At 44.8% G+C, this 25,893-nt stretch overlaps 1 protein-coding gene across 3 annotated transcripts in view; it reads right to left on the minus strand.

Annotated features, from left to right (window-relative positions):
- Positions 1–1,671: 1,671 nt before the first annotated feature.
- The window catches only part of angpt1 (angiopoietin 1), a 72,036-nt gene continuing 47,814 nt past the window's right edge, over positions 1,672–25,893 (minus strand). For all 3 annotated transcript variants that reach the window (XM_038971793.1, XM_038971795.1, XM_038971794.1), the window contains exons 8-9: positions 6,981–7,111; positions 1,672–4,170 (exon numbers count right to left, since the gene is read on the minus strand). In XM_038971793.1, coding sequence (XP_038827721.1) covers positions 4,007–4,170; positions 6,981–7,111 — 295 coding nt within the window. In that variant the 3' untranslated portion in view covers positions 1,672–4,006. The remainder of the gene's footprint in view (positions 4,171–6,980; positions 7,112–25,893) is intronic.

Consider the following 25,893-nt stretch of genomic DNA (forward strand, 5'->3'; position numbering starts at 1 on the left):
AGCTGGTTGAGAGAATGCCAAGAGTGTGCAAAGCTGTCATCAAGGCAAAGGGTGGCTACTTTGCTCCATTGCCCGGAAGTCGTTCATCGCTTTGACCATTCGGGAACGAAGGAAGGAGAGGAGATTCGATTTCAATCGCCCGCCCAAGGAGTCCACCTTGCCTCCAAGGCATCCCGGAAGTCTCCGAAGGCTCCGTTGCCAAGAGAACCCGAGGCTTCCCGAGTTCCCCCGAGAGTCTCCAAAGTCTGCCGTTTCACCTCTTCCCGAGCCAATCCAACTATACAGGCTTCACACTAAGCTGCCTGTATTGCGGGACTACTGGTCATTTCATCTCCACCTGTCCACTAAAAGACCAGGCTCACCGGTAGGAGCGAGTACTCTGGTGAGCCATACGGATAATTTTTCCTCTCCTCTTACTCACACCCCTTTTCATGCCATTTTGTTGTTGGGGAACCAGTCGAAATCTCTCTGGGTACTCATCGACTCTGAGAGTTTTATGGATGCTACCCTGGCGTCCGAGCTGGGCAACCCCACTCAGTCCCTCTCCATTCCCATGGACATTAGAGCGCTGGACGGGTGCTCTATAGGCCGGGTCACCCACAATTCCACCCCCATCAACCTACGTGTGTCAGCGAACCACAGCGAGACGATCCAATTCCTGCTCATTAAGTATCCTCAGGTTCCCGTGGTATTGGGATTCTCTTGGCTCCAGTGACACAATGTCCCCATTGACTTGTCTGCTGGTGCCATCATGGGCTGGAGCCCGTTCTGCCACGGTCATTGCCTGAAGTCAGAGCAGCCTGCCCCGGAACGTCTTCCTGGGGGCTCGGAAGTTGCTACGGACCTCTCCGCCATCCCCGCGGAGTACCAGGACCTCCGGGAGGTGTTCATTAAGGCCCGGGCCACTTTGCTTCCACCGCACCGACCCTATGACTGCGGGATTGACCTTCTCCCAGGCACCACTCCACCCCGGGGACGACTGTACTGGGTCCGGAGACCAAGGCTATGGAGACCTACTGTACATTAAGGACTCCCCCTCCGGCGCAGGGTTCTTCTTTGTGGAGAAGAAAGACAAAGCCCTGCGCCTGTGCATCGACTACCGGGGCCTCAACGACATCACGGTGAAGAACCGCTATCCGCTACCACTCATCTCCTTGACCTTCGATCCGCTCCAGGGGGCCACCGTGTTCTCCAAGCTGGACCTATGGAACGCCTACCACCTGGTGTGGATACCCCCTGTTTGGTCAATAAACATCTGTGATTCGAACTGACTGTATCTGGGTCTTATCCTGAGTCGTGATACGTATACACAGTTCTTATGATTATGTTGAAATTAGATTGATGTAACAACCTGTTAGTCAGGTTAAGTCAATGTATTTAAATTGATGTTTTACCCTAATCTCAATTTTTACAATGCTGGTTGAAAATAGATGAAAACAGTGCTGATTGATAACTTTTTTCAAATCCAATGTATTTTCCCACGTTGATTCCATTTCACAATACATTGAAAAATGACTTTGAAACAACAGTGATTCAGCCAGTGTGAGCCCAGTGGGAACTGAGAGTGTATGTGTCAAAGGAACTTGCGGTGAGAGAGACTTGCGACTCCTAAAGCGGTCAGTTTCAAAATCAACACATTGTACATAAAAAAACATCCAATGCATAACCAAATTGAAAACATTAGTGCATCACATGCTTTTTTTATTTCGTCCAAAAACATGGCATTTTGACAACTTGTTACAAAAAAATGTAGTTTAAATAAAATAGCAAATCTACAGTTTAATGAGGTAAAAGCAGAGTCATTTAAGGCACGTTTCTCAAATGTTATTATTATTGCTTCTACATTTGATGCACAACTTCAAACACCACAGTGACTCTGGAGGAACAAAAACGAAAAGGAGTAGCTTTCCTCAGGAAAGTAATTTTACATATGCACTCATTAAATTATACCATTTGAGTATGTTAATAAACATGTAATTTCATAGTAATGAGTTCCAGATACCATGTGTCCTTCTTCAACATGTATATGTAGCCTACCCTTAGTAATACTGTATATTAAACCGTACATTCTTTCTTGTTGTTTCATGCTGGTAGTAATGCAATACAAGTACACACACTACACTTAAATGAATCATCCATTTCATGCCTCAGCTAAGCGTTATTAAAACGACAGTTTCTAAGCTGCATTGATGAAAGAGACAGATCTGTCTGGATCTGGGGTTCAGTGCGGTTGTCTGTCTCAGCAAAGAAACATTTGAGGGACATTGTGGGGTGTTTCCAATAAAAAACGGGACTTATCTTTTGGTCAGTGGTTAGAGCTCAAAATATGGACAGACCACATTTCTGTCAAGGCCCTATAGCACCTCCGAAGTCATAAAAAGGCGATTACTCATGACATAACCTCTTCCCCTTTTTAAAGCCATAGGATTGCAAAAGCTAAGCAAACTGACGAGTACCATTTGAAGGGAACATTTATGAGACTGTGGATTGAGTCATTGTAGACAGCATAACATTTAAACTGATAACACATTTGTTGAGTAGATTATTATATTTTACTCTAATGGCGCCGATCCAAGCACACACCATTTCTAGGTAGGGTTTTATATGTGGTCGGAATGGTCCAAATCATCTACACTTTGCTATTGCCCAATACTATCGTGTTTTCAAATGTAAAATCCAAATCTCTCAGGAAAGTTAGAATTACACCATCCATGTCTACACGTTTTAGGGGGCTAGATGTATAACAATACTTGAGATGGAAAACGGACCATTATCATACAAATATACATAAGATAAAGATAAGTATGATATAATATACACTACCTTCAATTGGTTTGGTATAACAAATAATGTTGTCCTTCTCATACACAGTTCTACCAGTTGCTGTATGGCAATGCCTTAATATTACATGCAACCTGTATTCACTACAGTATGTTCTTTTTCGTATTTAAATGAGGAATGAAGATCAACAAATATTGAGCCTTGGCAACCATTGGTTGTTTGTCAGCCAATAGCAAATGCAGATAAATCCCCATCCGTGGCCAAATCCAATAATAACATGGCATCTTGAACTTGGAGGATAATCATTGCACTCTGTCAGGACAACAACTATATGTGGCAGCAAAAACGTATACTGAGCCATACTTTTTCTCAGAACTGCCTTTGGCTTCCGCAGTACATATTAGACCAACATTTTATATGGAAGGTGACCTTGTAAGCTGTAAGCTTGTGGTTTTCCCTCTCCAGAAACGATCCAGAGAGACTTATGTAAAAAAAAAAACATCACGTCATTCCAAATGTATTAGGCTATAAAGGAATAAAAAGCATTGAAATACAAAACATTGTTCATTGTCCCAATGTCTTTGTGCAACACCTCTATAAAAATGTATATATCTCCCATATGGTTGTGAGGACATTCCAGATGCACAGAGTTCATAGGGAGTCATGTCGTCTGAAAGAGTCTATGCAGTCTCTCATGTAGTCTATGGGTAGTCTACATATACATGCAAAGCCGCCATGTTGCAGTTAGTTCCCAAGAAGGAGAGAAGTCCAGTAGTCCACAGGCCTGGGGTGAGAGCTGAACTCTACTTGAGTTTATGCCTCAAATATAAAAATGTGAGCAAAGCAGTACGTCCTCCAACTGCAGCAAGTTCACCACTCACAGTTCAGCTATGTGATAAGACGGGACCCCTCTCGTTCCACAAGCCCTCTTCTCTCCAACCACACTTCCAGGCTGACTCCTGGAGTATAGTTACCAAGCAACAGCCAGGTGGTGTAGAGTTCACCTTTGCACAAACTCCAAAATCGTTATGGTGAGACGATAGTAACAGGGTAAAGCAGGAAGAGTTCCTCCCAATCTAGTTGTCCCATTGGTCTAACAGAGAGCGTGGGCAGAAGGTCTAACACTGCATCTGAAATGGCACCCTATTCCCTATATAGTGCACTAATTTGAACCAAGTATTGCACTATATAGGGAATAGGGTGCCATTCCAGATGCACTTGATGTCTATGAGAAGTCCAGTGGTCGAATCATCATGGTTGTTGCTCGTAGCGAGTAGCTGGGACCCTTAAAGTAGTGCCACTTGATGCCATTTAGCTTCCCGACGTGTTGCCCTTTGGTGAAGTACATTCCGTTGAGGTTGGACGGGCCACAGGCGTCGAACCACCACCCTGGGCAGAGCAAGAAGGGGGGGGGGGGGGTGCAGGGTGAAAGACTGAGATTTTTTTTAAACCCCTATGACAAAAACAGACATTAGTGTGTGTGAAATGCTAAAAGAAAGACCGTAAACGTCACATTGAATTTCTGTTTTTCTGGTTCTGCAATGTTGAACCTTGACAGTGTGCCAACGTGAACTCCAACACTAGCTATAGCAGTGGTTCAGACATAATCACAAAGGTATCTGGTCACTGTGGTGTAGGTACACAGGGGACTGCCGATACCTGTTGTTAACCACTTTTGGGATCTGTTTACACCCAGTGGTATTTAGAGAAAGTAAAGGTGGATGGACTCAAATAGGCTCTGTTGTGAATGGCATTTGTAAGAATTGCATTCCCTGCATATGATGCTGTAGCATCCCTTCCTTCTTCTCGCTTAACCTTTGCATGTACTTTTTATCCTCTTACTAATTTCAGCAAAATACATTGCTAGCACCAAAGAGCACATGAAAATGAGCAACACAAATCTTTCCATTTCAGGGAGGCATAGTGTGGCTGGTGTGACGTGTCAATCGGAGGTTTGGGGCATAGCCTTTCCCCTCAGGCCTAAATACCAGTGCCAGTTTGGGCTGTGACATTTCACAGAAGACCTACCAGTGAGTCCCACAGTTAGTACCGCTGTCCTTGTCTTTAGCATGGGTGTCACGTTGATGAAGGTTTCCCATTGGCTCCCTGTGACTTGTGTTTCCAGGGCCGAGGTTTTACTATCTTGTAAAAACAGCTGCCCCCGCTAGAAACAGTTTGTGATCTGTTTCCAGAACCAGATAGTCTTTCGTCATTGTCACCTCAGTACACTAGTGAACATACAGTAGGTCTGGGTTAGGTCTGTTCAGTATGACTGAGATTGTACTGTATGTATGTACATACAGTACAAAAAAATCCTCATCAATCTACACACAATATCCCCATAACGACAAATGGAAAACAGGTTTTTCGAAATTTTTGCAAATGTATTTCAAATGAAAAACTGAAATACCTTATTTACATAAGTATTCAGACCCTTTGCTATGAGACTCATAATTGAGCTCAGGTGCATCCTTTTTCCATTGATCATCCTTGAGATGTTTCTACAACTTGATTGGAGTCCATGGTATGTAAATTATATTGATTGGACATGATTTGGAAAGGCACACACATGTCTATATAAGATCTCATAGTTGACAGTGCTTGTTAGAGCAAAACCCAAGCCATGAGGTCGAAGGAATTGTCCTTAGAGCTCCGAGACAGGATTTTGGAACCACCAAGACTCTTCCTAGAGCTGGCCGCCTGGCCAAATTGAGCAATCGGGAGAGAAGGGCCTTGGTCAGGGAGGTGAATAGTTATGTAAATGTAATATTTACGTTTTTTTATACATATTTTAGTGTCAGGGTTTGAGCTAGGCGGAGTCAGGCTGGTCTTGTAGTCGAACCAATTTCTCTAGACAATTGACCAGGATGCATTACCATACGAACAAAAATATAAACGCAACATGTAAAGTGTTGGTCCCATGTTTCATGAGCTGAAATAAAAGATCCCGGAAATGTGTTTACATTCCTGTTAGGGAGCATTTCTACTTGCCAAGATAATCCATCCACCGGACAGGTGTGGTATATCAAGAAGCTGATTAAACAGCATGATCTTTACACAGGTGCACCTTGTGCTGAGTATAATAAAAAGCCACTCTAAAATGTGCAGTTTTGTCACACAACACAATGCCACAGATGTCTCAAGTTTTGACGGAGCATGCAATTGGCATGCTGATTGCAGGAATGTCCATCAGAGCTGTTGCCAGAGAATTTAATGTTAATTTCTCTACTATAAGCTGCTTCCAACGTCATATTAGAGAATTTGGCAGTGCGTCCAACCGGCCTCACAACCGCAGATCGCGGGTAACCACCCAAGCCCAGGACCTCCACATCCGGCTTCTTCACATGCAGGATCGTCTAATACCATCCACCTGTACAGCTGATGAAACTGAGTCTTTCTGTCTGCAATAAAGCCCTTTTGTGGGGAAAACTCACTCACTCACTGCCCAGTCATGTGAAATCCATAGATTAGGAACTAATGAATTAATTTCAATTGACTGATCTCCTTATATGAACTGTAACTCAGTAAAATCGTTGAAATTGTTGCATGTTGCATTTATGATGTTGTTCAGTATAAGATGAATCTTCCTTTCTGCCATGAGGTGGTGGTTTGTGGGGACTCTTCTTGTGCCATCTCTCAGTGTGGTGCATTATGGGGTCTCCACTGACAGATCACTAAATAGCACAGGAGGTTGGTGGCACCTTAATTGGGGAGAACGGGCTCCTGGTAATGGCTGGAGCGGAATCGGTGGAATGGTGTTTGATGCCACATGGTGTTTGATGCCATTCCATTCGCACCGTTCCAGCCATTATAATGAACCGTCCTCCTCTCAGCAGCCTCTACTGCTAAATAATGCATTATAGGTGAAGTAGGCAAGAATTGTCTTTCTTTTTCGGCATCAGACCTGCCTAATTCTCACTTGAAACATCGTTTTTTTGTGTTTAATAGGCTAAATTACACATTATTTTACATATGACCCCAAGGTGACCTGTTCATTCAATTTGTAGTCTATAACATTTCAGATTTAGATGTGATTATTTATCCCTAAGTAGTTTGGATGTAGTAAACTACTTTTTCAAAGTAACTTTAAGGGTGGCTTTAGTGTAGCTTAACTTCTTCCATTGTGACGTAACTGGTAGCTTGGTACACTACATTTTCAACACTGCAGTGTGGTGCGTTATGGGGACACTGGTACTTACCCCCTGTGAGCATGAGGGCACACTTGCACATGCAGTTGTCATTGTCCATATCCTTGGTGCTGAAGTCTGCCCCGTGGATCACCATACTGCTCTGCCTGCCCGCTGTCCCACTGTGACTCTTCAGGAACAGTCTGAGAGGAGGAGGAGGACAGAATAAGGGGATTGGAGGGAGAGTGGGAAAGAATACAGGAAGTGGAGGACGGAATAGAAGAGGGGGTTTAGAGGGAGAGAAGACATAACACACTGTAAGAGACCTCCTGAGAGAGTTATATTTTCAGCAGTGATTGACTGTGTGCATGTGCTCTGCAAACAGTCTCTCCACCTGAGTCAACATCAATGCATTAAAGAGAGAGAAAAGAGGGAGAAGGGTAGACAGAGTTGTCTGGAACGTACGTTTTTCACCTGCAGAGCTCAGAGCAGCCATTTACAGTATAACAGGAGCAGAGACCAAAGACCAAGTCATTAAGGGCTGACCCAGGTACAGCTCACTGAGGTACCATCAAGTAGGCTACATACTGTTACTCTCCTTCTACTGGTCCTAGCCCTGTATGTCTCAGATGCACAATGTCCCTCCTTGTGTGTTTGCACTACGCCCACTGTCTTCCCTCCTGTGTTCACACAGTACAGTATGACACAGTATTCTCTGTCAGAATGATCACAGAGGCCTCCTGCGCTTACTATGACAGGCCCATTACTATTACCGTATAGGAGGTTATTTTTGTGGAGAGAAAGCATATTAACCCTAAGACACTGCATGTTACAGTATGGCAGGCCTGCTGTCTGCAGGGCGGCTCAGTCTAACCTGCACATGTGGAACCTGTAAATCAACCAGGGCTCCAGCTGTACTGGTGAGAGACGCAGTGAACCAGTGGGCAACATACAGGATGGGGAGGGGGGACCAGCATGATGGAGCCCCAGTCTGGGGGCACCGTGGCTGGGCTGTTGTCTTATTCTGCTCCACGGACATCTGCCATGTCCCCAGAACAATGCGTTTTGTGGTGTTCTATTTTTAGGTCGAGTGACTGGCATTGCAAGGCCACAAGACAGTGTCGATTTGAGGAGGTGATTGACAAGCGTACTCTTGCATCTCAAATTGAGATTTGTGCTACGATGTCATTAGGATACTTGACATCGATTAACGTTGGAAGCTTGCTGACTCATGATTCAATTATCCAATAGAGTCAAAGACTCCAATCCATACACCTCAGAGTTTTCCTCATCGATCCACCCACTCTGTGACTACCTTTCTCAGAGCCGATCATCACTCGATCTTTCTCGCCACCCAGCCCCTAACAATTCTCCTCAACTGGGAACGAATAGGGACTATATGTGTCTGAACACACTTGAGGGTTTGTCGTTGCGAATTGTTAAATCACTCTTGGTATGAGAGCAGAAATGCTGTATTGTGGGTCTTCTCTATCCTGCTGTGACCTGCATCATTAGGAGCTCATTCTGTGGCCTGCCCTTCTCTAACCCACATTATCACATGCCTGAGAGCTTTCTATCCCCAAAGATGGACTCTCAGAGCCAAGAAACACTGTTAGAGGACCTTGCTAATGTGTCTGCTCTGCACTCTGAAACATGTTCTGTTGAGCAATTTTTTTTCCTGAGATCCATTGCCGTCAATCGGAATGGACAGGGGAGTAGGCGGGTAACAAGTCTTAGTCAAGTTATGTTTTTTCCTATAAGAAAGGTTGGATAGGCTGTTTTTTTTTGGGGGGGGGGTATTCACCTGCAATATGCACCTCGAACTGGTGGCAGTGTTGTGGATAAGAAAAGTGTGTAGCCAGAGACATCATGCCCAATGAAAAGGAAGGGCGGTAAAATATATCTTATAAAATCTATGTGCAACGAATGAATGCAAAGATCAATTCCGTTGCCCCTCAAAATGTGGTTGACTGACACTTCTGCTCGTAGCTATGTGGTTTCAGGTTAGATTCATGAAGTGGAGACAACGGTCAGTGGTGTGTATTCTTGGAGCAAGTCTTCAGACAGCTGTGTAGATGGATGATTTGTACAGAGAAAGGTGAAAGAAGTGACTATGTCATTGTTGGGAATTCAACTAAGCCACTAAACCAATACTGTACTATGTAGTGGAGAGTCATGGCTCTAATCAGTGGTTATATCTGAATCAAAGGAAGGTTGGATGAATTGAACATGTTGAAATTAGACATGGTAGTGGGGTGATGAAATAGTGTGCATTTATGGGAGTCGGAGTTGAGTGTGTGTGTGTGTGTGTGTGTGTGTGTGTGTGTGTGTGTGTGTGTGTGTGTGTGTGTGTGTGTGTGTGTGTGTGGTGGGAGTAGTGAGTCTTCATCTGTGACACGTGCTGAAGCACGACTCAGACCCTTCAAGGCTACAGAAGTCCTCGCAGATACTGTTCCGTAGGGCCTATACTACTCATATCACAAAACGCTGCTCGATTTCCTGGCAGTGTAACTTCTGCTAATTCCTAACCCACCCAATCCAGGATGTAGCCTGCTACTGCTCTGATAAAGAACAGACACAGTCTGTGTATTTAGAAGACATTTACACAGCCTTTCGACCGCACACAGAAACATCGCCAAGACACGCCGTGAAGAGGGATTCTCCGCATGACACTCGTCTGACCTTTAAATCGTTTTGATCTGTATTGAATGGGTGTGTTGTGTATGTACCAGACAGTTTACCAGCTAATCCAACTCAATTGACATCTGCGTCCTGTCATGTCGTGTCTATTATGTGCTCAACTGATAAGTAGGGCGATCCGAGGCAGCAGTAACAGAGTCGCTCAAGAGGAAGAGACGGTTTTCCTGTGTGAGTACAGTTGTTCTGCCGTCTCTGTTTCTCGGCAGAAACGTTTAGCGTGTCATGTCACAGGCTGTATTTCATCTCTAGTGTCAAACATCTGCGCAACCGATGCGGGACCTTAAAGCCTCTGAGGGCCAACCGAGCCAATTTGATTGGCTCTTGAGCAAATTAGATTGGCCAAGGCTCATTAATAAACACAATGTTGGATTGTGGGAGATTGATTTGGGCTTTCTCAATGACACCCCGAGGGAGGAAGTGTTGGTGTCCCGAGGGAGGAAGTGTTGGTGTCCTGCCATCTCATTCTGCTAATGTCTAAAGGGGATGCTGGTTTGTTAGTGCTCTTTCATCGCCGGATGTTGGGTATTAGGATATATTCAAAATGAATACAAATGGTAATAGAATTAATACTACACATCATTATTACCTCTTTGTTGCAGATTTGATTTCAATCGCAATAAGGGAAGGACTCTGGAGTATTGCAAAGGGGAAAGGGGGATACCTAGTCAGTTGTCCAACTGAATGTATTCAACTGAAACTGAAATGAAACTGAAATGTGTCCCGCATTTAACCCAACCCCTCTGAATCAGAGAGCGGCGGGGGGTCCACGTCTTCGGCGCCCGGGGAACAGTGGGTTAACTGCCGTGCTCAGGGGCAGAATGACAGATTTTTACCTTGTGACCAAAATTGGGGTCAGTTGAGGATTGTTGTTTTATGAAACTAAGTGATCATTTGAAACTTGAAGGGACAACAATAACCAAGCTTTCCCAAAATATAGTCAACACATCCTTGCCGAACCATATAGAGTATTCCATTGCGCCAAATGACACGGTATGCATCGACTAGTCCACTGAACCAACCTGCCTGCAGTCTTTAACAATGCTTTTAAAGCCCACTCCAAGATGCATGATGAAATGCATTAGGGCAAGACTCTATCATTAGTGTAAAGTCAAAACTACAACACCATGTTTAGAAGCACAGAACAACGCTTTACAGCTAGGCCATATTGGTGCTACAAAGTATGTCGAGTTTGCTCATTCTAGGCTGAATTACATCATGCTGCATCAAGATAGAATTGCTGCAATCGATCTCACTTCTCTTCTGTTTCAACCACTTGCATTAGGCTTACCTAAAACCTGCATTTATGCAGCATATTTCACAGAGCAGTTTGGATTGAATTCACCCTTCTGCCCGCAATGAAGCTAGCAGTAATTGAGTTCCTGTATCTGTAAGGCTCTATCAAACCACCAAGGCTCAACCAGCGACAGTTACATTTAACAGAGACTTCCACTCTAGCTGGGGGAAGAAACACAGTCCCAAAGTGCTATAAGTCACGCGTGCCATAGAGGTCCATACATCAGGGGTGCTCAGTGGAGGCGGCATTCCTCCCCAACCACTGCAAAATAAAGAACATCATAGATATGTCTTTCCCCTCCACACGGGCGAGACATGTCAGACTGCGGCTAAACAACCTGTGGATAGGCCAGGGCCACAGCCCATTTCCAAGACTTCACAGATTTGTTCCAAGATGGCGTAGCAGTCGGATGTGTGTTCTGTCTTGTCCCGTGTAAATATCATTTTCTTCGTTTTTTTCCTGATATATTTTGTATATATTTTAATTCTTACTTCCCATCTACGGACTGAATATACTCTCCTGCAACCCGCCTCACCCAATGTGGTACGGTCTGCTATTTTTATACTTTAGAACCGGAACCCCCATCAGAAGCTAGTCAGTTAACTAGCTACTAGCTAGTAGTCAGTTAGCCACTGCTAGCGGTCTTCACCATTAACTCGGACACCAGCCAGCTTCAGCTCGATCAATACCTGCTAGTCTGCACAGCGCGATATCAACCCAGAGCATATCGGACTTCTTTTTCTCTACCACATCTCCGGATTCCTACCGCATGCTCTGAACCTTTACACTGGACCATCGCAGCTAGCTAGCTGCAATCCGAGTGGCTACTTCTGTCTAATGTCTCTGTCCCAAAACAAGCACAAGTTAGCTTTGAGCTAGCCTCGAGCTAGGCCCTTCTGCCGGCTAGCCAAAGAGGTCCACCAGCTAATTCTTGGGCTACAATACCACTTTTGCCAATTGGCCTGGACCCTTTACTGCCGACTCGGAGCCCCGCCGATCCATCACGATTGGTCTGCCGACGTAATCGTCCAAAGTGGTTTCAACAGGCTCTTCCGTTGCAACGTCGCCGAAGGCCCATCTGCTAGCCCCGGCCCGCTAGCTGTCTGAATCGCCGTGTCTCCTGCTCGCCTAGCGTAGTAGCGACTACTGAATCGGCTCCCTGACTCACCTACTGCTACTCATTGGACCCTATGATCACTCGGCTACACATGCCTCTCCCTAATGTCAATATGCCTTGTCTATTGCTGTTTTGGTTAGTGATTATTGTCTAATTTTACTGTAGAGCCGCCAGCCCTGCTCAATATGCCTTAGATAGTCCTTTTGTTCCACTACCCACACATGCGGTGGCCTCACCTGGCTTAACTGCTGGCTCTAGAGACAAAACTTCTCTCATCATCACTCAATGCCTAGGTTTACCTCCACTGTACTCACATCCTACCATACCCTTGTCTGTACATTATGCCTTGAATCTATTCTTCCACGCCCAGAAATCTGCTCCTTATACTCTCTGTTCCGAACGCACTAGACGACCAGTTCTTATAGCCTTTAGCCGTACCCTTACCCTTCTCCTCCTCTGTTCCTCTGGTGATGTAGAGGTTAACCCTGCAGCCCCCAGCACCACTCCCATTATTCAGGCGCTCTCATTTGTTGACTTCTGTAATCGCAAAAGCCTTAGTTTCATGCATCAGAAGCCTTCTCCCTAAGTTTGTTTTATTCAATGCTTTAGCACACTTCGCGAACCCTGATGTCCTAGCCATGTCTGAATCCTGGCTTAGGAAGGACACCAAAAATCCTGACATTTCCATCCCCAACTACAACATTTTCCGACAAGATAGAACTGCCAAAGGGAGCGGAGTTGCAATCTACTGCAGAGATAGAATGCAGAGTTCTGTCATACTATCCAGGTCTGTGCCCAAACAATTCAAGCTTCTACTTTTAAAAATCCACCTTTCCAGAAACATGTCTCTCACCTTTGCCACTTGTTATAGACCCCCCCCCCAGCCCCCAACTGTGCCCTGGACACCATATGTGAATTGATTGCCCCCCATCTATCTTCAGAGCACGTACTGTTAGGTGACCTAAACTGGGATATGCTTAACACCCCGGCCGTCCTACAATCTAAGCTAGAAGCCCTCAATCTCACACAAATGATCAAGGAACCTACCAGGTACGACCCTAAATCCGTAACCATGGGCACCCTCTTAGATATCATACTGACAAACTTGCCCTCTAAATACACCTCTGCTGTCTTCAACCAGGATCTCAGCGATCACTGCCTCATTGCCTGCGTCTGTAATGGGTCCGCGGTCAAACGGACCCATCAAACGCTTCCTAAAACACTTAAGCGAGCAGGCCTTTCTATTCGACCTGGCCCGGGTATCCTGGAAGGATATTGACGTCATCCCGTCAGTAGAGGATGCCTGGTTGCTCTTTAAAAATGCTTTCCTCAACATCTTAAATAAGCATGCCCCATTCAAAAAATGTAGAACTAAGAACAGATATAGCCCTTGGTTCACCCCAGACTTGGTTTCACCATCATTTTTTCCACCGTTTTTCATCAGTTTTAGTACAGGGACACAGTCAAACACAAATTCATGTTTGGGCGCGCCATGAAGACAAGACGCACCTGCTAAAATCGGTTTCCTATTGAACATACTTCTTTCCGTAGGAAATATTCTAGTTTGATTACATTGTAGGCTATCTGAGGAGTAAATAGAAATGTATTTTGACTTGTTGAAACAAAGTTTAGGGGTAGATTTTCGGATTAATTTCTCTGCACTTTGAACGAGTGGTTTACTCAAATAAATGGCGCCAACTAAACTGACTTTGTGATATAAAGAAGGATTTTATCTAACAAAACCACACTACATGTTATAGCTGGGACCCTTTGGATGACAAATCAGAGGAAGATTTTCAAAAAGTAAGTGAATGTTTAATCGCTATTTGTGAATTTATGAAACCTGTGCCGGTGGAAAAATATTTTGATGTGGGATGCCGTCCTCAAACAATTTCATGGCATGCTTTCACTGTAATAGCTACTCTAAATTGGACAGTGCAGTTAGATTAACAAAAATTTTAGCTTTCAACCGATATTAGACACTTGTATGTACCTAAATGTTTAATATCCATAATATTTATGATTATTTATTTGAATTGCGCGCCCTCCAGTTTCCCCGGAAGTAGCCCTAATACTGGAGTGATAGATGTGCAGATGATGATGTGCAAGTAGAGATACTGGGGTGCAAAAGAGCAGGTGGGTAAGTAATAATATGGGGATGAGGTAGTTGGATGTGCTATTTTCAGATTGGCTGTGTACAGGTACAGTGATCGGTAAGCTGCTCTGACAGCTGATGCTTAAAAAATGGAGAAGGAGATATAAGACTACAGCTTCAGAGATTTTTGCAATTCGTTCCAGTCATTGGCAGCAGAGAACTGGAAGGAAAGGCGGCCAAAGGAAGTGTTGCCTTTGGGGATGACCAGTACAATATACCTGCTGGAGCGCGTGCTACGGGTGGGTGTTGCTATGGTGACCAGTCAGCTGAGATAAGGCGGGGCTTTACCTAGCAAAGACTTATAGATGACCTGGAGCCAATGGGTTTGACATCGCTGGGTCAATTGTGCACCACCTCATGGTTCTTCCGGTCGCGGCCGGCTGCGACAGAGCCTGGGATCGAACCCGGGTCTGTAGTGACGCCTCTAGCACTGCAATGCAGTGCATTAGACCACTGCGCCACTCGAGCGCCACTCGGGCGCCACTCGGGAGACCTCGTGCACTTTTGTTATATACAGTATGTATGCCTGTACAAAAGATGGTGTCAACTTGGGAAAATATCTTAAATATTTGGAGGGAAAACAGAACATGTTCTGGCTGACAACAACTGATACATTTTGATGACTCTAAAGCCGTTATCCTACACTACATACTGGTTTAAGTGTATTTTTCTCTCTCCTTTTATGTGTGTAACATAACACTAATTGTGGCAGTCTTTCAAATGTACGTCTTTCATCTCTTGACTGACACAGTTCCACCTAGCCTGCTGGCTTCCTTCCTTTTATCTGTCTGAGAAGGAGGTTGGAGACGACCAAACCTGCTGAGGTCCAGGCAGTGCGTGTTGTTGCACACCTGGCAGTCATTAGCCTGCTAAACCGCAGCCTGATTGGCTCATAGCAGAGGTTAATCACCATGCTCAGTGGATCACTTTCTACCCAGAGGTGTCTGGCTGTAGCCCATTCGCTCGCCTGCCGCTGGGTGTCAAATAACACCACGGAGACAGACAGACATACGGACACACACATATGTGCACACACACTCACCATTTTTTACTTGCCAAGTTGACACCGACTGTAATCACTGAGGTAGATAATACTGTATGCATGCCCTGTTAATGCCTTTCAAGTAGAACCTTAAACCGCAGCCCAGCGGAAGGGCAATAAAATATCAGAATAGTACTACAGCCTCTCACCTAAATCATCTTTGAATTTTATATTTACAACATAACGTTTAACACAGCTACCTTAGCATTTGATTTACAGACAGACAGTATTCAGCGTTGCTGCCTCAGGCAGACTGCAGTGCGGATGAGTGTTGGATGAGTAAACTGAGCTCTGGGAGTTAAGGGTATCAGGGATCCCATCTCAGTGCGAGGCTAGGACAGAGGGGTCACAGCCGAGCTAGAGAATCCCCCCTTTGCCAAGTCCTCCTCCAAATCCCTACATCAAATACATCTGAGGGGATTGTCTGATTCCACCCGGGATCTTACCATTATCATATGGAGAAATCCCGGGATTTAGGGAACTTGGCTGGTTGGAGAGGAAGGATATTGAATAAAGATGTAATAGTCAGTCGAAGAGTAAACATATAGTGCTTTTCTCCAACGGAGAGGATTTCGGCGTACATGCGAAGAAGGAGAGTGTTTAGCTGTAAACCTCACTTGTGTCCGTGCACACGTTTAGCAACTCCCATACAGCTTTTTTAACATAGTTTTATTTAAAAATGTTCCAGAGTTGATTGTTTTATTCATTGCCTAGGGTGCTGCATTAAATCTTCACATGCAACATTAAAGCATAAATGTAGTAAAATATACTCAGACACACATTCCCTGACCCAAATACGGTATGGTACATGCATACAAGCACAAAATAACATGTGAATCCTTGCAAGGATTCTGTTTATAGGCCTCCTGAGTGGCGCAGCGGTCTACGGCATTGCATCGCAGTGTTGCGGCATCACTACAGCCTGGGGTTCGATCCCAGCTGTGTAACAACTAGCCGTGATTGGGAGTCCCAGTCAATTGGCCCAGCATCGTCCAGGTTTGGCCGGGGAGGGCTTTACTTGGATTATCGCACTCTAGCGACTCCTTGTGGCGGGCCAGGCGCCTGCAAGCTGACTCCGGTCGTCAGCTGAACGGTGTTTCCTCCTAAACATTGGTGCAGCTGGCTTCCTGGTTAAGCAAGTGGGTGTTAAGGAGCACTGCTTGGCCGGTCATGTTTTGGAGGACGCATGACTCTCCCGAGCCCGTTGGGAAGTTGCAGTGTTGAGACAAGATCGCAATTGGATATCATGAAAAAGGGGGGGAAAAAATAAAAAATGCAAGAAATATTCTGTTTATAATGTAGAAAAATGTATCATCCTAAAGTACTCCTACTGTAGTTAGTATTTTATATTTATTGAAACTCTAAATAGCTTATAAAGGATTAACGAGTAGCCTAAACAGTTCCATAATTCAGTACTTCAATATGCATTGTTAATATGTCAAATGTTTCCCTTGGACCACTGTGGTACAGGGCCACTACTCAGACTTATGTTGAAAAGGATGTTAGACATGGGTCAGAGCCCTTCTGTAGCGTGTGTCATGTTATCAACTCTGACCCCTGACTGATGGCTGTCTACTTGACCCCGTCCCATGAGGAATAACATGTATGTGGAGCTATCTCATGCCTGGCCGACCCCCGGAAATACTCTCCCTGACCTCCCAGTCCACACACACATGCAAACACACACAAAATATCCTGGAAACTAAAAACCTTCATGTGAGGCCCCATCCATTTGTTAGTCACTTTGCAACAACACTGATATTTTAGTTCACAGCACACCTTCTAAACAATTTACAACCATCATTTTCTTAGAATATTATTATACAAAACTTAGTAAAACAAGATTAGACACAAATGATTAGAAATAAGATCTGTCCACAGATTGGCAGTGTGAATGGTTGATGAGTCCAACAACAGTAAGTAATGTGGTCGTTGGACAGTATTGATCCTCTTAGGTAAATTACAATTTGAACCCAAATCCATTGAGCTGATTGTTACATTCTTAGGAATTGTAGACATAAACATCGATAACGTGTAAACAGATGAGTAACTAAATTAATGTATTCTGTAATTTGAATGATGGTCCCACAAATTTTGGCTGTGTTATGGAGATCTCTCTCTCTCTCTCTCTCTCTCTCTCTCTCTCTCTCTCTCTCTCTCTCTCTCTCTCTCTCTCTCTCTCTCTCTCTCTCTCTCTCTCTCTCTCTCTCTCTCTCTCTCTCTCTCTCTCTCTCTCTCTCTCTCTCTCTCTCTCTCTCTCTCTCTCTCTCTCTCTCTCTCTCTCTCTCTCTCTCTCTCTCTCTCTCTCTCTCTCTCTCTCTCTCTCTCTCTCTCTCTCTCTCTCTCTCTCTCTCTCTCTCTCTCTCTCTCTCTGGCCCATTCTGTAAATATTGATAAATGAGTGTTATCAAATTAATTAATTACAATGCTATTTGCGGGTCATGACTAAATGACTGTACAACACACTATTTCAATTGCAACCCACTATTTCACCAAGCTAACAATTTCAGTCCATTATATAGACTGCTCCCTTGTATGGTTTACAGAGAGACATAACATTCAGCAATTATGGTAACCTGATTCACAATGGAGCGAAAACCGAAAAGCAAATTTCTCAAGCCTGTGTGGTCATGGTTCAGTGGGAGCTGTGTAGTTCTGAGCTACAAGGTCAGCCCGTAAATACTCTTTCAACAATGTCAACAGTATTTGTACAGTTACGTTATACTCTTTCAACAATGTCAACAGTATTTGTACAGTTACGTTAAGCAGTGTTGTTGACGCCAGTTGACAGTATATTGTAATATGGGCATGGTAGGCATTGTCCTTTCGGGGTAAAATAAGACATTACGTAATGGGAAAATATGGGGAAGAAAAGCAATGGCGAAGACGAAAAGTAGCTGCACACACTGATTCGTATTTAAAAGTCAGAACAAGTGATAATATTTGATATTTGATAATATTGATGAGCTACTGCTACTGTTTCGTCAGATGATTTCATGTTTATTTGGATGCAAGCTATTGCCAGCACAAACATCCATAAGCAAAGCTTCAACACAGGGAAGAGTTGCATCGACTCTCCAAGACGTCTGCATCAATCCCATAATGCACTGCTACTGTGTCATCTGGAAATGACTATGTCACACCCTGAGAAGAGAACCAGGCCAAATGACTTACTTCTCCAACTACCTACTCACAAATATGCTTTGAATAACCAAGATCTACATTACGATGTATGGATTTAATATCTTTATTCTATTTTATTTATTATGCTGGCTGGATACTGAATAAAACAGTTTTGCAGAGTCTCACTCAGCCTCTGTGCTTTGGAAATCATTCAAATAGGGAGAACAGTAAGACATTTGACAGTTCTTGCTGTATATTATTTCGATTAAGGATTAGAATCCTATATTTCTCTGGGCAATAATTTCACTTCTTTCTAACCAAGATTAATTTGTCTTGCTTGACATTTAGACACAACCGAGGAGCTGGCAGTAAAGCAAACATTTCCTGGCAAAGCGTCACATTGTTTATGATAAATGGGCAACACTTGTGCATCGGTGGACTACATATTTAAACGACCATCTACGGTTTCCAACGGCTGCGTGTGGGTTTGTGGGCCGGTATGTGTTTGTATGTGTGTGCGAGTGTGCATGACCGTACTATTTTTGTTTATGTGTCTTAACAAATGTGTCTGTCTGCGTCGGTGTAGATTGTACTATTCCAGTAAAGCCCCCACCATCGATGCCCAAAAGAATCCAAAAACAAAACAAAATGTCATGGTATCTCTCGCTACAATCTCGTACTTCTCAGTACAACAAATGCTAATTGAAGAACTTGTCGCTGATGGTTTGGGATTCCGAAGGGGAGGTGCCAGAGCCGAGGAGAACCGAACATAGATGGCAGCCCTCTGCAACCAGTTTGTTTGAGACCTGGACCTCTGGTTTGTTTTGGCCAATGTTCCTGAGAAGCAATGAGTGATTATCATACCACAACTAGTTGCGAGAACAAATCTATTTATAGTGATCAGCCGGCCGATTAGATTGCTCCACTCAGTCCTGAACAGTCCGAGCTCAGACGAGCCTTCCTTCCCTAAAACTAAAGTGTAAGCCCAAAGACGCCTCTTGCTGCCCTGAGGACACAAACAACCATCAAAATAGAAAGAGGTTACGGTATGTGTGCGGCTCTTTGCTTATTTTTTGTGTGTGAGGGACAGAGAGAGAGAGAGAGGGAGAAACACAGAGAGAGAGGGAGGGAGAGAGAAATAGAGAGAGAAAGAGAGAGAGATAGAGAGAGGGAGGGAGAAACAGAGTGAGAGAGAGGGAGGGAGAAATAGAGAGAGAGAGAGAGAGAGAGAGAGAGAGAGCGGGAGGAAGGGAGACCACATCGTCCAAAATAATGTACTGTGAGTGCAAATAAATCACTATCCCTGTTCAAGTGTCCTTTTACATAGATAAACATACCTGAATTATCACCCCTTGAACCGTATCCTACAATGTCCTCCTCTGCACTTAACAAATCTCCCTTTGCCAAACACCATGCCATAGGGAGAAGGAAGTCAGTGCCTGTGCGGTCAGTATCAAATGCTGAGAGGTAAAAAGGGAGTTATCCAATCCTCACAATGGGACAAATAAACCCGAATTTAGTCTCAGAGCAAATCAAAACAAATTGGTTGACCTTTCCCAATAGCGTTATTCATTAAAAAAAAAAACATTTCTGTAGCCCACAGAGAAAACCTAGAGAGTGTGCACACCAGGTCCTAACCCTTTTTTTAATTTATTTTTTTATTTCACCTTTATTTAACCAGGTAGGCTAGTTGAGAACAAGTTCTCATTTGCAACTGCGACCTGGCCAAGATAAAGCATAGCAGTGTGAACAGACAACAACACAGAGTTACACATGGAGTAAACAATAAACAAGTCAAAACATGGTAGAAAAAAAGAGAATCTATATACACTCTATATACAATGTGTGCAAAAGGCATGAGGTAGGCAATAAATCGAGTAATTACAATTTAGCAGAGATACTGGTGTGCAAAAGAGCAGAAAAGTAAATAAATAAAAGCAGTATGGGGGGTGAGGTAGGTAAATTGGGTGGGTAGTTTACAGATGGACTATGTACAGCTGCAGCGATCGGTTAGCTGCTCGGATAGCAGATTTTTAAAGTTGTTGAGGGAGATAAAAGTCTCCAACTTCAGAGATTTTTGCAATTCGTTCCAGTCGCAGGCAGCAGAGAACTGGAAGGAAAGGCGTCCAAATGAGGTTTTGGCTTTAGGGATGATCAGTGAGATACACCTGCTGGAGCGCGTGCTACGGGTGGGTGTAGCCATCGTGACCAGTGAACTGAGATAAGGCGGCACTTTACCTAGCATAGCCTTGTAGATGACCTGGAGCCAGTGGGTCTGACGACGAACATGTAGCGAGGGCCAGCCGACTAGGGCATACAGGTCGCAGTGGTGGGTCGTATAAGGTGCTTTAGTAACAAAACGGATGGCACTGTGATAAACTGCATCCAGTTTGCTGAGTAGAGTATTGGAAGCTATTTTGTAGATGACATCGCCGAAGTCGAGGATCGGTAGGATAGTCAGTTTTACTAGGGTAAGTTTGGCGGCGTGAGTGAAGGAGGCTTTGTTGCGGAATAGAAAGCCGACTCTAGATTTGATTTTGGATTGGAGATGTTTGATATGAGTCTGGAAGGAGAGTTTGCAGTCTAGCCAGACACCTAGGTACTTATAGATGTCCACATATTCTAGGTCGGAACCGTCCAGGGTGGTGATGCTAGTCGGGCGTGCGGGTGCAGGCAGCGAACGGTTGAAAAGCATGCATTTGGTTTTACTAGCGTTTAAGAGCAGTTGGAGGCCACGGAGGGAGTGTTGTATGGCATTGAAGCTCGTTTGGAGGTTAGATAGCACAGTGTCCAAGGAAGGGCCGGAAGTATACAGAATGGTGTCGTCTGCATAGAGGTGGATCAGGGAATCGCCCGCAGCAAGAGCAACATCATTGATATATACAGAGAAAAGAGTCGGCCCGAGAATTGAACCCTGTGGTACCCCCATAGACTGCCAGAGGACCGGACAACATGCCCTCCGATTTGACACACTGAACTCTGTCTGCAAAGTAGTTGGTGAACCAGGCAAGGCAGTCATTAGAAAAACCGAGACTACTGAGTCTGCCGATAAGAATATGGTGATTGACAGAGTCGAAAGCCTTGGCCAGGTCGATGAAGACGGCTGCACAGTAATGTCTTTTATCGATGGCGGTTATGACATCGTTTAGTACCTTGAGCGTGGCTGAGGTGCACCCGTGACCGGCTCGGAAACCGGATTGCACAGCGGAGAAGGTACGGTGGGATTCGAGATGGTCAGTGATCTGTTTGTTGACTTGGCTTTCGAAGACCTTAGATAGGCAGGGCAGGATGGATATAGGTCTGTAACAGTTTGGGTCCAGGGTGTCTCCCCCTTTGAAGAGGGGGATGACCGCGGCAGCTTTCCAATCCTTGGGGATCTCAGATGATACGAAGGAGAGGTTGAACAGGCTGGTAATAGGGGGTGCGACAATGGCGGCGGACAGTTCAGAAATAGGGGGTCCAGATTGTCAAGCCCAGCTGATTTGTATGGGTCCAGGTTTTCCAGCTCTTTCAGAACATCTGCTATCTGGATATGGGTAAAGGAGAAGCTGGGGAGGCTTGGGCGAGTAGCAGCGGGGGGGGGCGGGGCTGTTGGCCAAGGTTGGAGTCGCCAGGAGGAAGGCATGGCCAGCCATTGAGAAATGTTTGTTGAAGTTTTCGATTATCATGGACTTATCAGTGGTGACCGTGTTACCTAGCCTCAGTGAAGTGGGCAGCTGGGAGGAGGTGCTCTTGTTTTCCATGGACTTTACAGTATCCCAGAACTTTTTGGAGTTAGAGCTACAGGATGCAAATTTCTGCTTGAAAAAGCTGGCCTTTGCTTTCCTGACTGACTGCGTGTATTGGTTCCTGACTTCCCTGAACAGTTGCATATCGCGGGGGCTCTTCGATGCTATTGCAGTTCGCCACAGGATGTTTTTGTGCTGGTCGAGGGCAGTCAGGTCTGGAGTGAACCAAGGGCTATATCTGTTCTTGGTTCTGCATTTTTTGAACGGAGCGTGCTTGTCTAATATGGTGAGGAAGTAACTTTTAAAGAATGACCAGGCATCCTCAACTGACGGGATGAGGTCAATATCCTTCCAGGGTACCCGGGCCAGGTCGATTAGAAAGGCCTGCTCGCAGAAGTGTTTTAGGGAGCGTTTGACAGTGATGAGGGGTGGTCGTTTGGCCGCGGACCCGTGGCGGATACAGGCAATGAGGCAGTGATCGCTGAGATCTTGATTGAAGACAGCAGAGGTGTATTTGGAGGGCAAGTTGGTTAGGATAATGTCAATTAGGGTGCCCATGTTTACGGATTTAGGGTTGTACCTGGTGGGTTCCTTGATGATTTGTGTGAGATTGAGGGCATCAAGCTTAGATTGTAGGACTGCCGGGGTGTTAAGCATATCCCAGTTTAGGTCACCTAACAGAACAAACTCTGAAGCTAGATGGGGAGCGATCAATTCACAGATGGTGTCCAGGGCACAGCTGGGAGCTGAGGGGGGTCGGTAGCAGGCGGCAACAGTGAGAGACTTATTTCTGGAGAGATTAATTTTTAAAATTAGAAGTTCGAACTGTTTGGGCATAGACCTGGAAAGTATGACAGAACTTTGCAGGCTATCTCTGCAGTAGATTGCAACTCCTCCCCCTTTGGCAGTTCTATCTTGACGGAAAGTGTTATAGTTGGGTATGGAAATCTCAGAATTTTTGGTGGCCTTCCTAAGCCAGGATTCGGACACGGCAAGGACATCAGGGTTGGCAGAGTGTGCTAAAGCGGTGAGTAAGGCAAACTTAGGGAGGAGGCTTCTGATGTTGACATGCATGAGGCCAAGGCTTTTTCGATCACAGAAGTCAACAAATGAGGGTGACTGGGGACATGCAGGGCCTGGGTTTACCTCCACATCACCCGAGGAACAGAGGAGTAGTAGGATGAGGGTGCGGCTAAAGGCTATCAAAACTGGTCGCCTAGAGCGTTGGGGACAAGGAATAAAAGGAGCAGATTTATGGGCGTGGTAGAATAGATTCTGGGCATAATGTGCAGACCAGGGTATGGTGGGGCACGGGTACAGTGGAGGCAAGCCCAGGCACTGGGTGATGATAAGAGAGGTTGTATCTCTGGACATGCTGGTCTCAATGGGTGAGGTCACCGCATGTGTGGGGGGTGGGACAAAGGAGGTATCAGAGGTACGGAGAGTGGAACTACGGGGTCCATTGTAAACCAAAACAATGATAACTAGCCTGAACAACAGTATGCAAGGCATATTGATATTTGAGGGAGACATACAATAAGGCATAAAGTGATTGCAGGTCTTGATTGGGAGAGCTAGCTAAAACAACAGGTGAGATAACAGCAGCTAGTCTGCTAACACAGCAACAGCAGGTAAAAATGGCGACGGCTAGGCAGAGAGGGTCGGATTAACTACACACAGATCCTGAGTTAAAGCACAGAGCCGACAGATAAAACACAAATAAACGGAATGGAGTACCATGAATTAATGGACAGTCAAGCAGGCATCAGCTATGTAGCCAAGTGATCATAGTGTCCAGGGGGCAGCCGTAGATGGAGCAGTGAGGCCTCCACTAAGCTAGCCCGCGGCGTTTAAAGTTAGTAGCCCGGGGGGTGGTCTGCTCAGACGGAGGGGGTCTGCTCAGACGGAGGCCGGTTGAGGGCACAGCGGATGGGGTAATCGTCTGCAGACCAGACGTGGTCGTGTCGACAGAGAATCCAAGCCGGATGGCGAAAGAGAGGTTGTGAATTGTAGAATAGTGTTTGCTAACTGGTGCTAGCTTCGTGATTCAGACAGCTAGTCATGGGTAGCAAGCTAGCAGAAGATGGAGGTCTGTTTTTAGCCACGCCGTGCATTTCCGTCGGTAGATTAGTGGGGTTCCGTGTGGTAGAGGGGACCAATCCAATTGTCAAAATAGTTATAGTGGCCTAAGAAGATTGTTCGATAGACCTGTTCAGATAACAGCCGATATGCTCAGGACAGCTAACGATTAGCGGGCCGCAGTTAGCATATGGGCGTTCAGGTTACGTCGCGATGGAGGGGCCAGTTGAATAACTCCCTCGGGCAGATAACGTCGGTATCCCAGTCGTGAAGGCCCGGTGGGGCTCCGCATCGGCAGTAAAACGGGTCCGGATAGGTGATTGTAGCCCGGGAGTGGCTGATGGAACTCTTCAGCTGGCTAGCTCCGGGATAATTGGTGTTTGCTCCGGAATTGATGTTAGCCAATAGTCACTCGGGATAGCAGCTAGTTAGCTGCAAGATCCCGGTGTAAATGTCCAGAGCTTGCGGTAAAAATCCGGGGATATGGAGAGAAAATAGGTCTGGTATGCTCTGGTCTGAGTCGCGTTGTACGAAACTGGCAATAGTTTTCCGAGCTAAAGGATAGCTGATGAGCGCTAGCTGTGGTTAGCTGAACTACTCACGTTAGCTTGTGAGCTGGCTAACTTCTGGCTAGCTTCTGTTGTAGATTTCGGATACGAGGTGAATAATACCTTTGAGGAAAAAAACAGATCCGCACCACATTTGGTGAGGTGGGTTGCCGGAGAGTGTTTTGAAGTTGAGTTTTTAAGAAGAAAAAATATATATATAAAAAGAAATGCGAAGAAAAATATATAAAATATATATACACGGGACAGGACGAGGACAAAGGACATCTGACTGCTACGCCATCTTGGATTACCATGAGGCAGACTTCTTAAAGTAAATCCTGTCGCCATATAATCCAAGACATTTCCACAAATTAGATATGACAATCGCCTCACTCTCTACCCGACGTTGCAAAACACCATTGAAGTATAGGTTTTCAGCCACGCTGTAAGTGTCTCCCTTCCCGGCAACATAAATGGCTATAATATCTTTGGAAAACAAACAGAAGTCCACCTAAAGTTGAAAAGAGGACATTTAGAAACTGAAGTAGCTTCTTATCAGAATCTCCTCTCAGAGACATTTGATTGCTCGGAACCTTCTGTAATATTCCAGTAGTTTTCCACATCTAACGAATCCAAGCATCTGCCACAGTTTGAAGCATATTTAACAATCTCTAAAGAAGCAAAAAGTTGCACCCTTTATTCAAGAGCCAAGTATCAGTTGGGGGAACACTTTACTTTATAGAAATATCTGTTATGACATATGATACCGTTAAATGAGAAGGAATTTGGACTAGAGAATGTCAGCAATGTCTCCATTTGAAATATCAGTCAGGAATGGCGGCATGAATTCGAGGCTTATCAATATACATACAGTGCCTTCAGAAAGTATTCACACCCATTGACTTATTTTCACATTTTGTTGTGTTACAGTCTGAATTTAAAATGTATTAAATAGAGATGTTGTGTGTCACTGGCCTACACACAATACCCCATAATGTCAAAGTGGAATTATGTTTTTAGAAATTTGTACAAATTAATAAAAATGCAAAGCTGGAATGTCTTGAGTCAATAGGTATTCAATCATTTTGTTATGGCAAGCCTAAATAAGTTAAGGGGTAAATATTTGCTTAACAAGTCACATAATACGTTGCATGGATTCACTCTGTGTGCAATAATAGTGATTTACATGATTTTTGAAT

This window comes from Salvelinus namaycush, chromosome 32 (genome assembly GCF_016432855.1).
Source record: "Salvelinus namaycush isolate Seneca chromosome 32, SaNama_1.0, whole genome shotgun sequence".
NCBI lineage: Eukaryota > Metazoa > Chordata > Actinopteri > Salmoniformes > Salmonidae > Salvelinus > Salvelinus namaycush.